General features: G+C 38.3%; 1 protein-coding gene across 1 annotated transcript in view; it reads left to right on the top strand.

Moving 5' to 3' along the window:
- Positions 1 to 19,937, top strand: part of PAIP1 (poly(A) binding protein interacting protein 1) — a 34,555-nt gene extending 14,618 nt beyond the window's left edge. The window contains exons 5-11 of the mRNA XM_024203115.3: positions 4,413 to 4,524; positions 5,746 to 5,871; positions 11,867 to 11,973; positions 14,388 to 14,505; positions 14,675 to 14,729; positions 16,281 to 16,374; positions 18,540 to 19,937. Of these exons, the coding sequence (XP_024058883.1) occupies positions 4,413 to 4,524; positions 5,746 to 5,871; positions 11,867 to 11,973; positions 14,388 to 14,505; positions 14,675 to 14,729; positions 16,281 to 16,374; positions 18,540 to 18,633 (706 nt within the window). The 3' untranslated portion in view covers positions 18,634 to 19,937. The remainder of the gene's footprint in view (positions 1 to 4,412; positions 4,525 to 5,745; positions 5,872 to 11,866; positions 11,974 to 14,387; positions 14,506 to 14,674; positions 14,730 to 16,280; positions 16,375 to 18,539) is intronic.
- The last annotated feature ends 1,336 nt before the right edge of the window (positions 19,938 to 21,273 follow it).

Below are 21,273 nucleotides of genomic sequence, written 5' to 3'. Positions count from 1 at the left end.
CCTCTGTCCCCTTTTGGGGTTGGGTCTCTTGTGCTTTCCTGTCTCAGGGTGCAATCTCATGATTCTTCCACTCTCAGTCCAAATTTTCAAGTTATTAGAACTCAATTTGCATGGCTTTGTGTGTGGAATACAGTTTTTGAAATGATGGTGTCAAGCTGTCTGAAGATGCTCACGGACATGAGTGCCAACCTTAGGGCAGATTGCCACAAACCAGGGCACAAGCCCCAAACTGGTTATATGTTTTGTAAGGCTGTCAAGCGATTAAAAAAATTGATCGCATTGTTAAACAATAATAGAATACCATTTATTTAAATATTTTTAGATATTCTACATTTTCAAATATATTGATTTAAATTACAACACAGAATATAAAGTGTACAGTGCTCACTTTATATTTTTGATTACAAATATTTGCACTGTAAAAACGTTAAAAGAAATAGTATTTTTCAATTCACCTCATACAAGTACTGTAGCGCAATCTCTTTATTGTGAAAGTGTAACTTACAAATGTAGATTTTTTTTTTATTACATAACTGCAGTCAAAAACAAAACAATAGAGCTTACGAGTCCACTCAGTCCTACTTATTGTTCAGCCAGTCGCTCAGACAAACAAGTTTGGTTACAATTTGCAGGAGATAATGCTGCCCACTTTTTGTTTACAATCGCACCTGAAATTGAGAACAGGTGTTCACATGGCACTGTTGTAGCCAGCGTCGCAAGATATTTATGTGCCAGATACACTAAAGATTCATGTGTCCCTTCATGCTTCAACCACCATTCCAGAGGACATGCGTCCATGCTGATGATGGGTTCTGCTTGATAACAGTCCAAAGCAGAGCGGACCGACACATGTTCATTTTCATCATCTGAGTCAGATGCCACCAGCAGAAGGTTGATTTTTTTTATTTGGTGGTTTGGATTCTGTAGTTTCTGCATTGGAGTGTTGCTCTTTTAAAGACCTCTGAAAGCATGGTCCATACCTCATCCCTCTCAGATTTTGGATAGCACTTCAGATTCTTAAACCTTGGGTCGAGTGCTGTAGCTGTTTTTAGAAATCTCACATTCATACCTTCTTTGCATTTTGTCAAATCTGCTGTGAAAGTGTTCTTAAAACAAACGTGCTGGGTCATCATCTGAGACTGCTATAACATGAAATATGTGGCAGAATGCAGGTAAAACAGAACAGGAAACATACAGTTCTCCCCCAAGGAGTTTAGTCACAAATTTAATTTACGCATTTATTTTTTTTAATGAGCATCATCAGCATGGAAGCATGTCCTCTGGAATGGTGGCCGAAGCATGGAAGAGCATACAAATGTTTAGCATATCTGGCACGTAAAAACCTTGTAACTCCGGCTACAAAAGTGCCATGCGAATACCTCTTCTCACTTTCTGGTGACATTGTAAATAAGAAGCAGGCAGCAGTATCTCCCATAAATGTAAACAAACTTGTTTGTCCTAGTGATTGGTTTAACAAGAAGTAGGACTAAGTAGACTTGTAGGCTCTAAAGTTTTACATTGTTTTGTTTTTGAGTGCAGTTATGTATCAAAAAAAAAAATCTACATTTGTAAGTTACACTTCATGATAAAGACATTGCACTACAGTACCTGTATGAAGTGAATTGAAAAATACTATTTAAACATTTTACAGTGAAAATATTTGTAATAAGAATAATTTAAAGGGAGTACTGTACACTTTGTATTCTGTGTTGTAATTTAAATCCACTATATTTGAAAATGTAGGAAAAAATCCAAAAATATTTAATAAATTTCAGTTGGTATTCTATTGTTTAACAGTGTGATTAATCACAATTTTTTAAAACTTGATTAATTTTTTTTGTTCGCGTAAGTTAGCTGCAATTAATCAGCAGCCATAATGTTTTGTATTAGATTTCATCAATCAAGTAACAAATGTGAACTTGACAAGCACTATAACAGACAATCCCCTGGGGCATTCCAGTTTATCTTGTCACCCATGCAAGCCTGCGTTTGTGATAGATGGTCCCTTACACCAAAAATCACAATGATATTCTGGTTACTCCAAATCCCAAAGGGCCAGTCACTTACCACAGGTCAGTTATGCCTTAGATCTCTTGCCAAAGACAATGCTTGTAGCCAATTCTGTAATAAACTAACTAAAGATTTATTAATTAGGAAAAAGAAATGAGTTATTTACAAGGTTAAAGCAGATAACCATACACACACACGTGTTACAGTCTTAAGTTCCAAAAAGGTGATAGTAGCTGCTATATATGCAAGCACTATGTCTTTTAGGGCTAACCAAACTAAGCGACTTGGGGATCCCTGGCTTATGCTTAGAACTATTGCCCTCTCCCAATTCCAAGCAGCATAGTAATGATGATTTCTCTTTAACGAGGATTTCTATTCCCTTCCCCCAGTGTTCAATCTGTGATGGGATGAGGGCTTGTGCACCTAGAATCATAAAATCGTAGGACTGGAAGGGACCTCGAGAGGTCATCTAGTCCAGTCTCCTGCTGTCTTCATAGGTGTGAGGGAAGCAATCAACAAAGTATTTTGTCCACTGATGTTCCATAATGGTTTGTCTGGTGCTATGGGCCTTCTTTTGTTGGAGGAGGAGATGATGTCTCTTGTGGTAAACTAGTATATTGCACTTGGTAATGCTTCTCTCCTGGCTGTGGGGTTTATAATCTTAGCAAACTTTTTATAGTTACAGAGCAAACACTTAAATATCACCTGATAATGCAGATAATATTAGTAAGATTAATACATGCAGCATCATACAAGCATTTCATAAAGTCTAAACACTAAATACATTCTTAATACATTAATAAATTCTTAAAACTCTAATATCTATTTTAACAATAGTAACACACAGGTGAGCCAGATTGGTTTCCAGCAATGCATTTGTCATTTGTGTTCAGTGAGGCTTAGGGGCCTTGGCATGAACTGGCACCTCATCTGCCAGCATCACAGATAGCACTTTGGAAGAAAAGCTATAGAAGCTTATGCTTGAAAGAAGCAGGGAGAATAAGACTTGCCCAAGACCAATATAGCAAATCCACTTCAGTATTTCGGATTAAAAGTTTATGGTTCCCAGTCCCAAAATCAATCCATTAAACCACAATCATGCTCAGCTCTCTAGAACTGGGCTTAGAAACACAAATGTGTTCAGGAAGGTTTGCCTTGTTAGTCCATCTAGAAAACTTAGTTAAGGTTGCTCATGTGGTTTTTTTATCAATGTTGACACTGAAAATCCAGGAAATAACATTAATATTTATGCCAACCTTAACTTGCATGTTCTTCTATCCAAACATAATCCTAAATCAGTCATACTTCACAGCCAAGTCCCTTTCTGTTCCATCAAATTATCACTGACAATGCTTGATAATGAAAAGGATTGGTCCCTGAGATTCTCTGTTGCTGTGTATTGGTATGCACATTTCCAAAGACCTTGTTTGGTACGGGTACTTAGATTTCTATACAAAACTGCCCCTTATTCCCTATCAAGTATCAGGGAGTAGCCGTGTTAGTCTGTATCTACAAAAACAACAAGGAGTCTGGTGGCACCTTAAAGACTTAACAGATTTATTTGGGCATAAGCTTTCGTGGGTAAAAACCTCACTTCTTCAGATGCATAGAGTGAAAGTTACAGATGCAGGCATTATTTACTGACACATGGAGAGCAGGGAGTTACTTCGCAAGTGGAGAACCAGTATTGACAGGGCCAATTGGTTGAATTATGTGTCAGTATATAATGCCTGCATCTGTAACTTTCACTCTATGCACCTTATTCCCTTTCATCTTTTTTATGTTCTGTATTTCCATTCAACTGTAGTCCGCCATCTCATTTTGATTTACAATTAAACTATACATATCAATCATTTATAACTGATGGGCCAAGGTTATATGGGTGATACATGTTTATAAGTGGTGTAAAATAGTCTGTGGTGTTGCACATGAAGCCACTAACAGAAGGATATGAGAAACTATCATTTAAAATATCCCTACTCAACTTCTACTTACTGTGTGTCCGTTACATCTTCTTGGACCTACTTAACAATATTTAACTTGTATAGGGACAATGTAGGGAAAAAATATATATCAGTGATATAATTTAAAAAAATTAATATGTTTTGTTCCATTCTGCTGTCTGCTTCCATTCTTTCAGGACTAGAAAACACTGCCTTTTTTGAAATCATACAATTAAGTTAATTAATGTAAAAGAAAAAAATTCATATTGTCTGTATGAAGTCTATACATTCCTTCATGAATCAGTCCCTTTTTTATTGATGTCCTGTATTCAGTGTCCTTGAGATATTTTCTATCCAGTTTAGTAGTTCACAGCATTTTAACTGTTTAACACGCTATCTCTTATGAACACTAGAATTTCTAGCAGTAATAGTAGTTTGATTCTGAAGATGTTTTTGTAGGTGTCGAACGGAGTATGAAAACAGAGATCAAGCAGCAAAAGGTGATGAGGCTACTCGAAAACAATTTCATGCTTTTGTGCTGTTTTTAGCTGAACTTTATCTTAACCTCGAGGTAAGAAAAAAGTTCTGTGTCGTGGCCCTTTTTTGTTACTCATTTAAAATTTCTTTAAAAAAAACACATTAAAATAAAAGATCAAATTTTATTAATCTTTTATGTCATTGAACCTTTAACCATCTAGGAACTTCAAAACTGATTCATTATCATCAGTCTCAGAAAACAACACAAGAACAAGCCATTTAGAGACTAAAAATGCTTCTAATAAATTATAATAAGAGCAACTTTCTTAAAGTCAGTATTTGATGTGGATGCTGTCTGTCTATCTTTCTTTCTTAAGCTAGGGCAGACCAGTCAGCATGAGGTGTCTCCTTTCTCTGTTTTGAAATGAGTTTTTTGCCTGGTGAAACCACCACAATATATATTACTGTACTCAAATCCAAGAACCAGCTGATAGGGGAAGTTCCTTCCTAACTCTTATCAGTTAGAACTTGGCTTATGCCTTGAAGCATGCCAGTTCATTTTCCATATATATGATTTTTTTTATTTATTTTTTTTTTAATCTTACCCTGGTGAGTTTCACCAGTAAATATGTGATGAGATTTTTAGAACGTATATATTTCCTTTCATTGGTTTTTAAATTTGGTGCATGTTTCAATTTAATTGAATGTTCCAATAAATTAAGTATGTGCTTTGCTGTTTTGGGGAACCTAATCACAAAAGAAATGTATGTATTGCACATTAATTTGTTTATAACTAGACCTCAAAAAAGCCATTTGCTCATTTGCTGATGGCAGTCAGACTTTTCCCAGGTGACAGCCATCAGCTCTTGCAGAATCTAACCTTTATTTTAAAAAACAGTTTCTAGAACTTCTAATTACAAAGAGAACTTTCCAAATGTGAGCTGGAGGGGAAACAGGGCACATAATGGTGTGGTAGAAAGGTTTTTATTCTCAAGAGCTTGGGATGACCTTTGTCACTCATGAATGGGGAAGTCACACACGCATTTATGTAGGTCCTCCCAAACAAGTGCTAATACAGTCATTATGCAATACCATCCAGCAAGTATGCTGTATGTCAAATTTTATAGAAAAGCTACTTTAGAATTTTTTTTGGAGTTTTTATTAAACTTTTTCATATTCCTCCACCTGTCAAATCCAATTGCTGTATTATCACATCGACCTTTACAGAATTGAAGAGGGGAAACCTTTATAGCAAACTTTAGAAATAATTTGAATCCATTTTAAGTGTTCAGACATGGTTTTTGGTCATTTGTAGATTAAGGGAACAAAAGGGCAAGTAATGCGAGCAGAGATTCTGCAGACTGGCCTTCGGGAATTACTGAACGCGCTTTTTTCTAATCCTGTGGACAACAATTTGATTTGTGCAGTAAAGTTACTGAAGGTAGGAAGAGTTCAATATTCAGTGTTTTCTTTCTTTTAAAAGTATATTGTAACTGCTACTTTTTGTAAACTTAAATGTTGATGAAATGTTGCAGGTTTTGTCATAATATAACCAGATTGCCCTGCTGTATGAAAGTAAGTACTTGACCAACACTACCTTTTTATATGAAAATATAAGTTCTCTGAGATCAAATAACACCAAGATATATTAAAAAAAAAATTGCTAGTTCATTATTATTGCTTTCATATTTTCATGTTAAAATAGCTCCTTAAAGTGATTGCTATATTTTTTGATAGTTGCCTCTGAGGTAAGGAGAGAGAAAACATTGCCTGCCAGTGATGAAAAGTGCAAGGAATGCAATATAGCAGTTGCTATAGTTTCTGCTGGTAAACTGCAGATTATCTATAAAAGTATATTAAGAGCTGAAATCATTAATATAATTTTATGTGTAGCCATAACAAATGCAAATATGTTTGTGTTTCAAAACATTTGAAAAGCATTTGCTCCTTTGCACACAGAGCTCTTCTTCGGGTCTGGAAAACTTACTCAGGGCTTGTTGACATTCTACAGCGCTGCTGCAGCACAGCTCACCACTTAGTGAAGACATTGCTTATGCCTTTCTCCCATCCACGTGGGTATCCCGAGAGGCGGTAGCTATGTCGAAGGGAGAAGCCCTCCTGTCAACATAGTGCTGTCTGCACTGGGGGTTAGGTTGGTATAACTTTGTTGCTTAGGGGGGTGGATTTTCCTGAGCGATGTAGCTATACTGACATAAGTTGGTAGTGTAGACCAGGTTTCTCAACCCATGGGTCAGGACCCAAAATTGGGTCTCTAGAATGTTTCAAAAGGTCGCATAGCAGCTCCTGTCCCAAGGGGATGGCTGTGCTTGCCTACCTCTTCCAGGCACTGCAACCTCTGGTGTCCCAGAGCCCCTCAGGTTTGGCCCAGTGTCATGATGATGGGAGTCGGGATATGCCAAATTTGAGTGAGTGGCACTGCAACCCCATGAGCCAGGTCACAACTCCACTCTCACAAATTTGGTCCAGTCAAGGAGGCAGGGCCAAACTTGAGCGGTGCTGCAACCCCAGAAGTTGCAATGCCTGGAGCAGAGCACCGCGCCAAACCCAGCCAGCCCCACAGCACAAGAACTGCAGGAGCCATCACTGTTGGGTGAGTGCAGGGCAGGATTCAACTGAAACCACCCCATGGCCTCTACTGCCAGACTGTTTAGTGCAGGGGCAGGCAAACGTTTTGGCCTGAGGGCCGCATTGGGTTTCCAAAATTGTATGGAGGGCTGGTTAGGGGAGGCTGTGCTGCCCCAAACAGCCAGGCCCGGCCCCCGCCCCCTATCCACCCCCCCCCCCGCTTCTCACCCCCTGATGGCGCCCCCGGGACTCCTGCCCCATCCAACCCCCCTGTTCCCTGTCCCCTGACGGCCCCCACAGGACCCCTATCCTATCCAGCCCCCCGCTCACTGTCCCCTGACCACCCCCAGAACCCCAGCTCCGGACTGCCCCCTCCGCCACCCCATCCAACCCCCCCCTTCCCAATTGCCACCTGGGACCCCTGTCCCCATTCAACCCCCCTTTTCTCCACCCTCTGACCGCCCCGACCCCTATCCACACCCCTGCCCCTGACCACCACCACCCCGAACTCACCTGTCCTCTATCCAACCCCCTTTGCTCCCTGTCCCCTTACCGCACTGCCTGGTACGGTGGCTGGCGGCGCTACAGCCGCGCTGCCCAGAGCACCAGGACAGGCAGCCGTGCCACCTGGCTGGAGCCAGCCACTCCACCACGCAGTACAGAGCACCACTGCGCTGCCTGGTAGGAGGTCGCAGCCCCGCGGCCAAGAACATTGCACCGGCAGTGCAGTGAGCTGAGGCTGTGGGGGAGGGGGAACAGCAGGGAGGGGCCAGGGGCTAGCCTCCCAGGCCAGAAGCTCAGGGGCCGGGCAGGAGGGTCCTGCGGGCCAGATGTGGTCCGCGGACTATAGTTTGCCCACCTCTGATTTAGTGGGTCATGACAGGACATAAACATTTACAAATGGGTCCTGAGCCCCAAAAGGTTGAGAACCACTGCAGTAGACCAAGCCTCAGAGGTAGCCTCACAGTTAAATACAAGATTAAACAGATTGTTTAGCATAAGTAGTTAACACATTTGAAGGGACTATTCAAGGTGGAATGGCCCATTAATACCCTCTCCAGTCCCAGGGAAGAATAGTAGGAGGGGGAAGAAGAAAGCAGCTAGGGGGTTGGTAATGGGTTATAGATTGTTGTAATAAGCCATAAATCCATTGTCTCTATTCAGTCCATGATTTTTAGTGTCTAGCAAAGTTATGAATTTAAGCTCCAACCTGTCGTCCTCTTCAAAGGAGACCTACACAACACTTTCAAAAGATGAGACTAGGAGCTTACATTCAAAATTTTGCTATACACTAAAATCATGGACTAAATAGAAACACTGGATTTATGGCTTATTACAACAATCTATAGCCCGCTAACACTCCCACCCCCCTGCCCAGTTGCTGCTGCTCCCTCCTGTTTCCTTTCCTACCTGTGATAACAGGCCACTTCGCCTTGAATGGTCCTTTTTAAATATGTGTTAACTACTTATGCTAAATAATCTGTTCCATCTTGTATTTATCTCTGACAACTGATCTATACTACAGAGTTAATTGGATGTAAGGCAGCTTATTTTGACGTAACTCTGTAAGCACCTACACTGAAATGTAGCTCCCTCCCATGTAACTTGCCCACTACACCAACTTAACTCCACCTTCACGAGAGGCATAGTGCTTAGGTCAATGTAGGCCGTGGCTACACTCGAAACTCCAAAGCGCTGCTTCGGGAGCTCTCCCGCGGCAGCACTTTGAAGTGCGAGTGTGGTCGCACCAACCAGCGCTGCAGGTACTCCACCTCCACGAGGGGATTAGCTTACAGCGCTGGGAGCATGGCTCACACTGGCACTTTACAGTGCTGTAACTTGCTGCGCTCAGGGGGGTGTTCTTTCACACCCCTGAGCGAGAAAGTTGCAGCGCTGTAAAGCGCCAGTGTAGCCATAGTCGCAGTTAGATCGATGCAGTGTCAGTGTAGACACTCTAAGCAAACAGAAGAGAGCTCTCCCATCGGCTTAATACCACCACCTCCATGAGAAGCCCTCTCCTGCTGACATAGCACTGGATTTTTCACACCCCTGAGCAACGTAGTTATACCAAAGTAAGTGAGTAGTGTAGACCTTGCATAAATTTTCCCGACATGAAGAGCACTTTGTAAGCTCAAAAGCTTGTCTCTCTCATCAACAGAAGTTGGTCCAATAAAATATATTATCTCACCCACCTTGTCTCTCTAATATCCTGAGACTGACATGGCTACAACAACGCTGCATAGAACAGTTGGAAGTTTTGACAGATAAGTAAAGGAGCAGTTGGTTGGTTTTTTTTTTGTTTGTTTGTTTTGGTTGTTTTAAAATGTAAAATTTATTTGCATTGTTTGAGTCTGCACATAACATCTGCAGTTCATTGAGAATCTAAGCAGTTCATCTTTAACAATTGCAATTTAAGAAAAATAAAATTCACTTTTCTCTTGGGTTGATATCTAGTTACAGCAATGGTTGTGACATCACAAGTATAATTGGTGTTGGAGAACAGGAGATCATGATGTTGTTCTGAAAACTGCTTCTATGATATCATCCAGGGTTTTTGCAACTAGAAATAAGCCAAAAACAGCCTCTACTTCAAATAAAATTCAAATTTGGATATCTAAAATTAGGCTTCTGAAACCATATTTAGGCATTTAATTAAGTAGCCTGATATTCACAGGTGCTGAGCTCCCTATGATTTAGTTATGAGCTGACTGGGTGCTGCAGATGCTAAGCGCTCTGAAAAGTCATTTCTTTAGGTACTAAATCTAGGCTTTTATATCTTCATTTTAAATGTCCAAGCTGGAATTTTTGAAAATATCTACAGTAGAACTAATATAAATTAAAAATGTGGAGCTCTTTGTGAAGGTTTATTTTATGTCCGCAGCATTAAGATTTGGGGGAGTTAATCTTATTTTAAAAAAATAAGTGAGGGTTACAGGCACAAAGATTTCTATTCCTTCTGTAGCTTTTTTTCGTATTTCACACTTTTTTATTCATTGGGTTTTTCAAACAGCATTTAATCTGTTTTATATAGATTTGTGGTTGAATATTTACTACATCTGATGAAAGATCCTGAGTAGTTCATGAAGTCTGTGTAGAAGTAAATGTTTGGCCTTTTCCATTAAGGTAATACAAATAAATCTCTGGCTTACAGTGACCATGGACAGCTGCCCTCAGTTAAAAGTTAAAACTACTAATCAAATATTTGATTGTAGTTGGCTTATCAAATGATCTACTGTATTTTGTTATCTTTTGTTTTTGAAGTCATCAGGACAAACATGCATTTCAAAATCATTCATCTAAGACGGTGGTACCAGCAGAGTCGTTCTATATTAAAAGAAATGTTGCTATCTTTTGATAATTGGGTATTATATGGGATTTAACTTGGCAACAATTAAGTGGCATTTTCTAACTACAGAAAATATAGCAATGTAACTTTAAAAATATTTTACTTTGTATATAGTAACTATAATCTCAAAGGATCCCAAAACAGTTTAACAATATATATAGCACCAGTGAAATACAGCAACTCTGAGGCTGGAGGTCAACAACCAGCTAGTGTACAGTACACAATAGTGGAGGCAGGGGAAATTTTGACAAAGATCACAGGCAAATCCTGGCTCTTCTGAGAGTGCCAAGATATTGTTAATCCCTGCACAGAGCAGTCAAGACAGCCTTGATTTTTTTTTTATGCTGTCAACAGTAAGGTGCATTGTACTCAATTTCTATTCCTCTGAGTGAAGAAGGGCCAGATCAATCTGGTTGGAAGTCTGTTTATTGAGTCTAGCTTTATACATGATATATTACTCAATAGACCAACATCAGCAATTGCCATAAAATGCATCAATCATAACTTCATTAGGAAAAAATAGATATATTACATTTTAGTAATAAGGGTTGAAATCTTTCAGGGACAGAATTTTCAAATGAGTCAAAAGTCAAAATTTCAGGTAAGGTCTAATCATGCTGCTTTCTTCTCTCATACCTGTAGCCATATTAGTCTTTTGTGATTCATGGAAGTTCTAAACTTGCATACAAACTGTGTTCTTTTTCTCTTCTTTAATTTCAGATATCCTAAAAATACTTTTTTTTTTTTTTAAATGTGGAATTTGGGAACTTAGTACCAGTTTGTTTAGCTTTTGTCATAAATCTAAATAAATATTACATTTATTGCAAAATTTAATTTTGAGATAACATTGAAGTTTATCTTTCTCATGGTATTTTGGCCTAATTGCAAGACCTCTGAGGTAATGCCTACACTAAGTACTTTAGGGAGAGCTATTCATCTTCCAATGATATGTGGGTTTTTGGGCAAACCCAGTGATCTATCCCTCTTTTTAAGGGAAATAATTATCATAAAAATAGTAAAATAGAAAAGTCCTCGTTGCTTGAAAAATACCTTCAGGTTGTGTGCACATGTTTAAAGAGTGAACCTTATGTGACTGCTTTAAAGCCTTGTGAGGTTATTGAAGAGTTGTTTTCAAATTGTGGTTAGTGTAAAGTCCTGAAGATAACATAAATGGCAACAGGGCTGGTCATTCAACTTCTAAGTAGCATTAAAGAGTGGAAGCTTCAGTGACCAAACTCACTTTGTTTACAGAAACCAAAGGCCAGCTGTTGATGAACTGCCAACTCGATTTAATGAGAATTCATCAACTTATACAGTCTGTAATGTTATGAAATTAAAGACATCTAGAAAATCAAGGTTGGCTTTTCCTTTAGGGTAGTCAAAGAATGTGTCTACACTTGTCACAGAATTCCATGAACCGTAATAACTTTACTTTTTAAGATTTTATGTAGTGAACTTACATGCTTTTTTATTAATAAAATATGCCTTTTTTTTTTTTTTTTAGTTGACCGGGTCAGTTTTGGAAGATGCATGGAAAGAAAAAGGAAAGACTGATATGGATGAAATGGTTCAGAGAATTGAAAATGTTGTCCTGGATGCAAATTGCAGCAGGTGGGAAGAAAAATTAGTTGATCATTAATTCTTCAATGCGTTCCCTTACTCATGTGTGGGGTTTTCCTACTTCTTCAGAGCTGTATGTGAATTTGAATACAGTAGAAATATTAAATATGTCAATGTGAAGAAGGCATTCTTTTCAGAGTTATAGTAACCTTAATGGTCTTTGTTCTTATGGGCCATGAGGTAATATACTTTATGCTAGAACATTCCCACACAGCAAATCCTGTTTCTAAAGAATGACTGGGAAATTTGTACATGTATAAATTAGATATTTTAAGAAATTAATAAAGATTTTAACCTTAGGTGTTAAAATACCTTTTCAGTGCTATACTTCGATAGTGGACATTATAATTATTGCATTCGTTGAAGAAACTTTTTGTCAGTTACAATATTTCTTGATTTTGTTCACAATTTACCACCTTGGAAATTTATATACCATATATGATGATTGGTTACTATAGAATACCATGAATATTGTATGTTTGACTGTTAATATATCTCCATTATATTCATTAATTTGAACCAACAGCACTTCCAAAATGAACTGCTGTGCAGAAGAGTTAAGATTAGTTTTCTAAGAGAACATGTTGGATGCTATAATTGTAAGTGGCAAAACTGTTCCTGCTAGAGTATCTTGCATAGAATATGTTGATTAAAGACATTGCGAGGGAGATTGACTTCACTAGTATGAGGGTTTATTGACTTTATTCAGTGTCGCCGATCATCCCCAATGATTATTCTGCTGCCACGATACATCCTCTGTCTCTTATGGATCTGATTAGAGATTGGAGAAACAATGGAGGAGTGGCTGGGTAAATGTCACTCTACTACATTCAGCTTCTGGACTTCTACATAGAAATCTGGGCAGGAGTTTATTCCATCCCTCTGAGTCCTTCCAAGGCTGCTATTACACAGCTATAGTGGGACCCAGACAATTGCAGCAGGTCTCCTGTCAGAGGGAGGAAGGCCAATGGATCAGTAGTTATCCCTGCAGAAGCCCTGTTGCTGCTCAGTAGCATCTGTGGCAGGTATTGCACCTGAGAGCTTCTGGCTTTGTATGGAAGGAGATTCATATTTGTGGATCGCCAAGATCATTGGGAATGGGAGGACCTACAGCCTCCAAAATCCATGGTAACCAAAGCCTCTCTCACCAGAGGAAAAAGTCAAAGGTAAATTCAGATAAGTGAATGTTGTTGAGTTTTCATCCCCCCAGCTTTCTTATGCAGGCTTTTCGGTGGGAGGGGTAATAATTAGTGAAATTGCCATCTTGATGTAAAATCACAGATGGCAATGCTGACATGAAAGAGAATGTTACAGACTCTGCTTGATTCACTCTTGCTTCAGGTTTGATATTTTAATGGAAATGGAAGTATTGTCTATTGCATATCATCTTTTCAATTATCTATTTAACTATGAGGGGGGAAATCAAATCCCTGAATTTGTGCCTTCTGTAGATCTAGTTGAGAGAAAGTAGTATAAAATCCATCTCCCTGCATCCAGACCCTGATGAGGAAAGAGAATTTATCCAAAATAAATCCTGGAACAAAACAAATTTGAAGGATTTATTGTCTTCAAGGTGTAACTTTATAAAGAAAACCATGTCCTCCAATTACCCAGTACTGTGACCTCCTGAACATAATTGGATTTTTTTTGTTCTGTTGCACCAACTTTATGGCTGTTAGCCACTTTACATAAATCAAAAGCCTTGGTAGTATCTTGGATTTTGCTTACTATTAACACTCAACAAGAGAAACATGACATTTAATTTTTTTTCTGTCATTGCACACATTTCATTGCCATTGATTAAACTACAATATCTTCCTTCACAAAAATAGGTAAGGGAATACACCTCTACCTCGATATAACGCTGTCCTCGGGAGCCAAAAAATCTTACCATGTTATAGGTGAAACCGCGTTATATCGAACTTGCTTTGATCAACCGGAGTGCACAGCCCCGCCCCCCCAGAGCACTACTTTACCGCATTATATCCGAATTCGTGTTATATCGGGTGGCGTTATATCGAGGTAGAGGTGTAATTGATTACGTTATACAATCAGAATTACTTCACTACATCCAGGGTAAGAAACCAGCTCACATATGTGTTCATTCAAATCAATTGTGGTGGCAAAATAGTCAGGTGGATTTCCTAAAACCATTTTACTGTAGATTTGTTTAGTAACTACTAGGGTTTTGATATCTTACTGGTTTAACAACTGTTTCTCTTCCCCCTACCTTTAGCTATAAATACATGTGAAGCATGCACTTTAAATTATTTTAAGGGACTTTGACTTAAATAGTAGCATATGCAGTGTTACAGAGGTGTTGGATTGTAAAGAATCTTGGGGTTTTTTTTACATTTTAATACAACGTATTTAACCGGTCCTTGGTGCTTTTTGTCTATTTGCAGAGATGTAAAACAGATGCTACTGAAACTAGTAGAACTACGCTCAAGTAACTGGGGTAGAGTTCACGTAACCTCAACATATAGGGAAGCAACACCTGAAAATGACCCCAACTATTTTATGGTATGAATATACTCCGAAACTTCAAATGTTCAAGTTGATGTATATTCATAAAGAAATGCATAGAAATTTTGTTAACCTTGATAGATGTTCTGGAAGTAGTAAAGGCAATGAATGATTATCCTGCTTATATTAAATATGTGTATAATTTACTGTGTCGTTTCAATTTTAGAATGAACCAACATTTTACACCTCTGAGGGTGTTCCTTTCACTGCAGCAGACCCAGGTATGTCTCCAGCTTAGTATAGCTATATATTTCTTAGGAAAATGACTAAGTTGAGGAGGCCCTGTCCAAATAGGCACAAAGTATAAACCATTTTTAAATAATGGAAATGAATGCAGTTTCAATGGCAAATAGTGTGAAGACGGTAAGGCAAACAAGTGATTGAATCCTTCCAGTGTGCCCACAGATGGGGACCAGAGAAAAAGCAAAGCTCTTCTTACATCACTCCCTCTGTAAAAGGGGATTGCTGGCTCATCCTGCTTTGTTGTTTTCCTGTTTTCTAGCTAATGGAGACGGAAGAAAGACATCTTGTATTTTATGTGCACTCCTTATTCTTCTTTCCTACATTTAGCAGCAACTTTCTCCTGTGACATGATCTGTTATCGTTGGGAGAATTTTACCCTGAAAAGAGCTGAACTAGGTCAAAAGAGCCCATTAGGCTTGGGCAGACGTGACTTTGACTCTGAAAGGGATATGAGCCAAGCAGGGGGGTGGGGTGGGTGATGGGGGGTTGTTAGTGGGTTATAGATTGTAGTAATAAGCTATAAATCCAGTGTCTGTTTAGTCCATGGTTTTTAGAGTCTGGTGCTACAGACCTGGACACACCAACTCAAAGCAGCACCAGACCCTGCCAGAACAACAGATGCAAAACCTGCAGACATATCACTACTGCCACAATGATCAGCACCCTCCACAACACCCCTTTCTTGATCCATGAGTCCTACACATACCTATCACATGTGGTCTACTGCACTAAATGCCCCAATAGCCACTATGTGAGTGAAACCAGACAGTCATTATGCTCTTGAATGAACTCACACAAGAAGATGAAAAGAGAAAAACACCCTATCACCTGTGCGTGAACACTTTTCACAAAGGGATCACTCTATCAGTCCTCATCGTCAAAGGAAACTTGCAGAACATTTACAAAAGACGAGCATGGGAGCTTAAATTCATAACTTTTCTAGACATTAAAAATCATGGACTGTATAGAGAGACTGGATTTATGGCTTATTACAACAATCTATAACCCACTAACAACCCCCCTAGCTTCTTTCCCCCCCCATTCTTTTCCTCCCTATGACTAGAGGGGTGCTACTTGGCCACTTCTTCTTGAATGGTCCCTTGAAATATATGTCAGCTATGCTAAACAATCTGTTCCATCTTGTATTTAGCTATGACATTCTGAGTATATTTTCTGGGCCTGAAGAAGAGCTCTGTGTAAGCTCAAAAGCCTGTCTGTCTCACCAACAGAAGTTGTTCCAGTAAAAGATACTACCTCATCCACCTTGTCATTAATATCCTGGGACCTACACAGCTATAACAACACTGCATGCAACATTGAAATTAGAAGGGAAGATCACTTTCCTGCATTATACATATCTCATTGTTTATAGAGTCTAATAAAAAGGCCATGTTCATACTGCATCATTGGGTGCTGGACTAATCTTACTCCTATTTTAAATTACATTCTAATTTTACAAGACCTCTTAGAAACATTCGTATGTTAAAAGTAGACTATATATAAACTTACGATTTTTTTTTCTTTTGTAGATTATCAAGAGAAATATCAAGAGTTGCTTGACAGAGAGGATTTCTTTCCAGATTATGAAGAAAATGGAACAGATTTATCAGGGGCTGGAGATCCGTATGTTTTATTTTAGTCTGATACTTTTGCTTAAAAATATCTATAAGTTGCATTTCAGTTTTTTGTTTAAATTTTTATTGATTTTTCATAAAGAAGCACAATGAAAAGTTCAAAAAGGTACATGCCTTACAGCTTGGATATGTTTCCAAATATCACATGCTTCATGGGATCTCTAAAAGATTTATGTAATTTGACAATTTGTCAAAGCTGCAAGACCAGACAATACAAAATCAGACAGTACTACATAGACATAACATGTTTGGGTTGGGGTAACAGTAATAAAATAGGAGAAGACATGCATGAATAGGGAGGAGAGAGATGGATGAGGTGAGGAGGGGTAGGTGGAATAGAGGTCTGGCATTCTTTGAGCCATCCAAGAACTAATTTTACAAAAAATGGAAGAGTATAGTCTTATGCCCAAAATAGAGCACTGCAGTTTTGAGAACATAGGCCCTACACAAAATACAAAGCATCATATTGAGGGTTATGGTAATGAACTAAAAGTGGGGAGTTCTAAACATCTAAGTTGGGAAACCAGTATTTATTTCCACAGCAGTGTTACCTTGGCTGCATTCTTCAAACTACATATAATTAATTAAACACTAAAAACTACAGAAAATTAATGTTCCAAAGTCAACCACTCAAAAGTTAGGAAATGCCAGAATTAAAGTTGCCTGTGCAACCTTAATTTGGTCTCCTTCTATGTCTGCATTATGATTGTCTTTAATTACATCATCCCATATTATTTTTTCCTCACAGAACCGCTGCCTCATTCAGTGCAGAGGCTGAACAACATTCACTGAATGAGCTACCATTCAGTATTTCATTTTATCCGCATAGCCCCATGCCTTATTAACTGTATGCTGTTCAAATTCTGCTCTGCATACAGAATTACTAACTTCCTCATTGGCTTTTGTACAGTGCTTATGACTATAATATCTGAATGCTTCACAAAGATATGTCTTCACAACACTCCTGTGAGTTGTATTGGTATTATCCCCGTTTTAGAGATGGAGAACTGAGACATGGAAAATCTAAGATCAGAAGTGTCCACTAATTTTGGGTGCCTAGTATGAGATGCCTAGGCCTGATTTCTCCCCACCCCCTCCACTAATGAGGTAACAGTTGAGGCTTTTGGGAACACGGGGATGTGTGGGAGTAGGGTTTGGTTGTTAGTCTCAATGCTTCCTTTCTAGAAAAAAGGGATACATTCCAGTACTTAACAGCAACCAGCCACTCCGCTGCCCTCACAGCAGTAACCACTACTGAATGAAACTGATAGACATGGACATTAGCTGGAAGTTTTTATTACAATGAGAAGCAGTGAAATAAGTCTTGACTCTGTCATCAGGTTTCAGGGCTTCACCCACTGAGTTCAATGAATTTCACGTGTCTCAAATACATTGTTGCAGACTCTGCAGTCTTGGGGAGACAACATTGCATTCCTTTCAATTCAGTTTGCATTTGGAAGGTTTTTTCACAAGCAAAAAGGCTAGAAATGACAGCTTAAACCCTGATTCTGCATTGAGAACTGCAATGGCAAAGTGCTGCTGCCTGCACTGAGGCCCACTGACCTCAGTGGGGCTCTATGGGTATGTTTACACAGCAAAGAAAAACCTATGCCCGGCCTGTGCCACCCGATTCAGGCTTGTGGGGCTCGGGCTGCAGGCTGTTCATTGCTGTATAGGCTTCCGGGCTCAGGCTGTAAGCATAGTATTTGGTCCAATGCAGAGGACATTGGAGAATGCAGGCTTTTTTTTTTTTTAAGAGGCTTTATGCCAGAGCCTGCAACCATACGACTTTATGATGTGTCACCATTTGAATCTCATAAACTGAACAGACATGTCAAACCTCCAAGGATATCCTAGGTACTGCAGGAAATAGTTTTGGTTATACAGTAGGTGTCACTCTCCACTTTGTTACCAAACATTGTCCCAACATGACAGTGTATTGTCTGGTGACCTTGACTTTTTTACCCTTAATTAGAGTTGTGGTATATTGACGATTATTTATGAAAAGATGTTTTTTTCTCCAAAGAATACCTTGCAATTTAATCTGTTTTCTGTTTCTCTGTATACTTGTTTTTCTTAAAAGAAAAATGTATGTATATATGTACAAATATAGCCTAACAGTATGTTTTGTTTTTGTTTTTTAATTTTTTGCAGGTACTTTGATGATATCGATGATGAGATGGATCCAGAAATTGAAGAAGCATATGAAAAATTCTGCTTAGAATCGGAACGTAAGAGAAAACAGTGAGATGTTATACACAATATTAGCTTAATAAAGCAGTTTAGGTATGATTAGTAAACAGGGAAAACCACGAGAACTTGTCACATGTATACCAAATTAAGGATGTTGAGTTTCTCTGAGTATTAAAGTTATGCAATTTCCATTTTGTTAAACTGAATCTGCCAAAAATTGTAAACTTATGCCCTGTAACTTAAAATGTTGTGTATATATCATAGTTTATTTTATGTACAGTTAAATGAACAATGTTTTGGCTGCAATAAAATTGTTTTGAAAAGTATCACATGGAAATAAAATTTTACTAACTGGGAACTGTCCCATTAAAATGCTAAATTTCTCTTGGAAGACATGAAAACCTTGAGTTAAAAATAAATTGCTCACTTATTTTAGTATACACTAGGATTGCCTCACCCTTTTTATCATACAGGAGTTTTCTGGTATTACATATTTTTAGGTTAGGAAACTCAACTGCAGATGGGTAGATTTTTTTAAATGTGTATCACAATCATGAAAAAAGCTAGTTATTTTTTTTTCCAACGTGTGTGGCGGTATTTGGGGTTCTTTTCTGGAATAAACATTTTTAATATGTGACATCATTAATACGCAAGCACTGCTTTGGAAGCCAGGTGCTCTAAGGACACTTGTCTATTTTCAAGTTTTACAAGCAGAAGCTTCTGCTAAATATTTTGCATTCTTCTACAAGAAAACATTAATCTAACTAGGTTTTAGCCCATGCTCTACAACGTGTGCAGCTTTGAATCTATGTATTCTTGAATGTGATTAACATGATTAACATGTCTACCCTTCTGAGAGCGCCCCAGGACACTCCTTAGTCCTCTAATTAATTTATACAATTTAGTGTGTTGATTCCATAGTTTGGTTTGTATCAGTTTTTACATTTCAGATATATTAACAAATTTTGAAGTCAACTGCTGCTTGTCTCCAATCTAATAATTTGTTTTGTAGTTTTTCTGAAATACCCAAAGACAATTTTTATTATTGCCTATAATTCAGTTGTAGTGGTTCATGCTATTTGGTATTGGATAGATGAAGTAGAACCCATTACCAAACTCAAAATGCATATGTTTCCAACTTCCCAAGAAGTAAGTAAAATAGCTTATGTAAAGAAAACACATGTTTGTAAATATGCATGTAAATAGTTCTGTTAATATTGCACTGTAATACATTTAGTACAATAATTTGTGTGTCAGCTATACCATTAGCATTGACTACATTTTCTTGCTGTTTATTTGTTTAGCATATTAGTTTAGAGTAAGTTTTGAAAAATAAAATTTAACTAGCTTTGTTTCCTTTGGAATATTTTCATTATACTTTTCTTTTCCTGGTTTAAAAAAAAAATGTGATTAGAATTTTTTGTTTCCCCAGCTTATTTTAACAGTATCTATGTACTCAGTGCCTAATACTGAATCAACTTAATATCTCATATTCAAGCATTTATCAAATTATACTTGCAAGAAGGCAGCAGATTAACATTTTTTGATTACACAACTGCATTGAGAATTTTTTTCTGTAATACAGATTTGAAAAGCAAATTCATAAAAGGACAATACATATATATAAGTACAATATTCACATTTAAAAATGTCCATACACAATCTGGAATTTGCAGGTAAGAGTAAATTAAATTTCCCTTACACATCTATTCTGCACATTTTCAGGTACAAGTACATCACCATAGAAATAATATAACTAGATCCATCAAAGCAGTTTTCTTGAAAAGAACATTTCATCCAAACCCAACTTGTTTTAACACCTCTTCCCCAATTATTTTTTTAAATCAGGCCTTTATGATGGTCTCAGTTTGGGGCACATTGCACCTGTATTTTCCCCTTAATGGTCCAGCAAGAGTAGCCACTCTCAGGCTTCTTGTTTCCCTGGCTGTTGCCTCTCTTGGATGGAGACCTGTGTCTCTCTCCCTTCTGACCAGGGTATTTCCAGGCTGAACAGTTTCCTGCCTTCACTGTGTTATTCCCAACTAAAGATGGGCTGCCTAAGCAGGCTTCTCTGTCAAAAAAAAAAAGGTTAGTTCATTCTTTATACAGTTCAGGGGTCTTTGATCTGAAGTTTTCCAGGAAAAGATAATCAATAGACAATGGGTTTTTCTCAAGTCGCAGTTTCAAAAGGATGGACTCGGAGCTAGATCATTGCATTCCCCTGACCCCAGTATTTCCTAGAAAATCCACTTCAACACATACTGTCCTAAAAAGTCCTTTGATTCCTGATCCTTTCCAGAGATTGCATTAGTCAGTCTCTGAGAGACGTTTAATACAATTCCACAATAACACATACACAATTGCATTTTTAATATAGGGAACCCCAAACTTAATTCAAGTGTTTAATCTTATTTGTTATATCTGTCACAATAATAGTCTCTCACATGGGGTGGGGGGGTTTAAAGTAGGTTTTAAACTGATTTTGCTGTTTTCTCTTGCCCCGTCCCTGCTTCTGGATGTAAGCGGGAGGCTTCCAAGCTGAAGACTTCACTGGTAGAAACCAGCAGGCAGCTGAGCAGTGTTCCAGTTGCTAGCCTAACTCACTAACAAGTCAGTCAAAATTCCTGTCTGCTACTTTTTTTTTTCCTTTCTTTTTTTTTTTTTTTTTTTTTTTTAATAGGCCAGCTGGGGAGTG

This window comes from Terrapene carolina, unplaced genomic scaffold (genome assembly GCF_002925995.2).
Source record: "Terrapene carolina triunguis isolate 2854851 unplaced genomic scaffold, T_m_triunguis-2.0 Scaffold69, whole genome shotgun sequence".
NCBI classification, from domain to species: Eukaryota; Metazoa; Chordata; order Testudines; family Emydidae; genus Terrapene; species Terrapene triunguis.
The sequence above is the reverse complement of the archived record's forward strand: the minus strand, read 5'-3'. Positions and strand labels throughout refer to the sequence as shown.